Genomic DNA, 756 nt, shown 5'->3' with positions numbered 1-756 from the left:
AAATTCTATAAATATATATGAAGAAATATATCACAGTAACAAATTATTCAAAAAAAGGAGTGACAAATCTGAAGATATAACTCCTGATTCTGATGTCTTATAAATTTTAAGACAGGTTTCAGGATTAAGAAACTTCACCAATTTTTCACCACATGAGGGAAACCCATTAGCCACTGACAACTCACCCTTTTCTGCTCTTTAACATATTCCATCAGTTCCTCTCTTGTCCTTTTCACTGCTTCTTCAATTGCCTTTTCACTTCGTTTTTGCTCCTCTGTTAATGCTTCTTTGACAATTTCCTTTTTAAAAAGAAAACACATAACTGTAAATACTAAAACTATTTCACAAGAGTAATACAGGTCATCCCTTCTAAAAATTTATCATGGCCACACTCCTTTCTCAATGACAGTTACCCTAAATGTATGCAGTATCTTTAGAAAAATTATAAATTCAGTACTTGAATCGCTAAAGGGCCTGAAGAAGAGTGAAATAATCAGTTTAAAGCCATGTTAAGAGATACATAATGTTCCCTGAGAGCAGAAGCGATGGAAGAAATATAGGCACTACATTCCAACAGAAGCAGGGATGTACTAATTGCTATGAACAGAACGAACGGAACAGAACAGAATAGTTCCAGCTGGAAGGGATCTACAACAATCACAGTCCAACGGCCTGACCACTTCAGGGCTAACCAAAAGTTGATGTATGTTATTAAGGTCACTGTCCAAGTGCCTCTTTAATGCTGACAGGCTTGGG

At 36.1% G+C, this 756-nt stretch overlaps 1 protein-coding gene across 1 annotated transcript in view; it reads right to left on the bottom strand.

Annotated features, from left to right (window-relative positions):
* Positions 1–185: 185 nt before the first annotated feature.
* Positions 186–756, bottom strand: part of LOC104494293 (coiled-coil domain-containing protein 91-like) — a gene marked incomplete at both ends in the record, with an annotated part of 28,531 nt that continues 27,960 nt past the window's right edge. Inside the window, one exon of the mRNA XM_010137107.1 lies at positions 186–299. Within this exon, the coding sequence (XP_010135409.1) occupies positions 186–299 (114 nt within the window). The remainder of the gene's footprint in view (positions 300–756) is intronic.

This window comes from Buceros rhinoceros, unplaced genomic scaffold, assembly GCF_000710305.1.
Source record: "Buceros rhinoceros silvestris isolate BGI_N320 unplaced genomic scaffold, ASM71030v1 scaffold13220, whole genome shotgun sequence".
NCBI lineage: Eukaryota > Metazoa > Chordata > Aves > Bucerotiformes > Bucerotidae > Buceros > Buceros rhinoceros.
The sequence above is the reverse complement of the archived record's forward strand: the minus strand, read 5'-3'. Positions and strand labels throughout refer to the sequence as shown.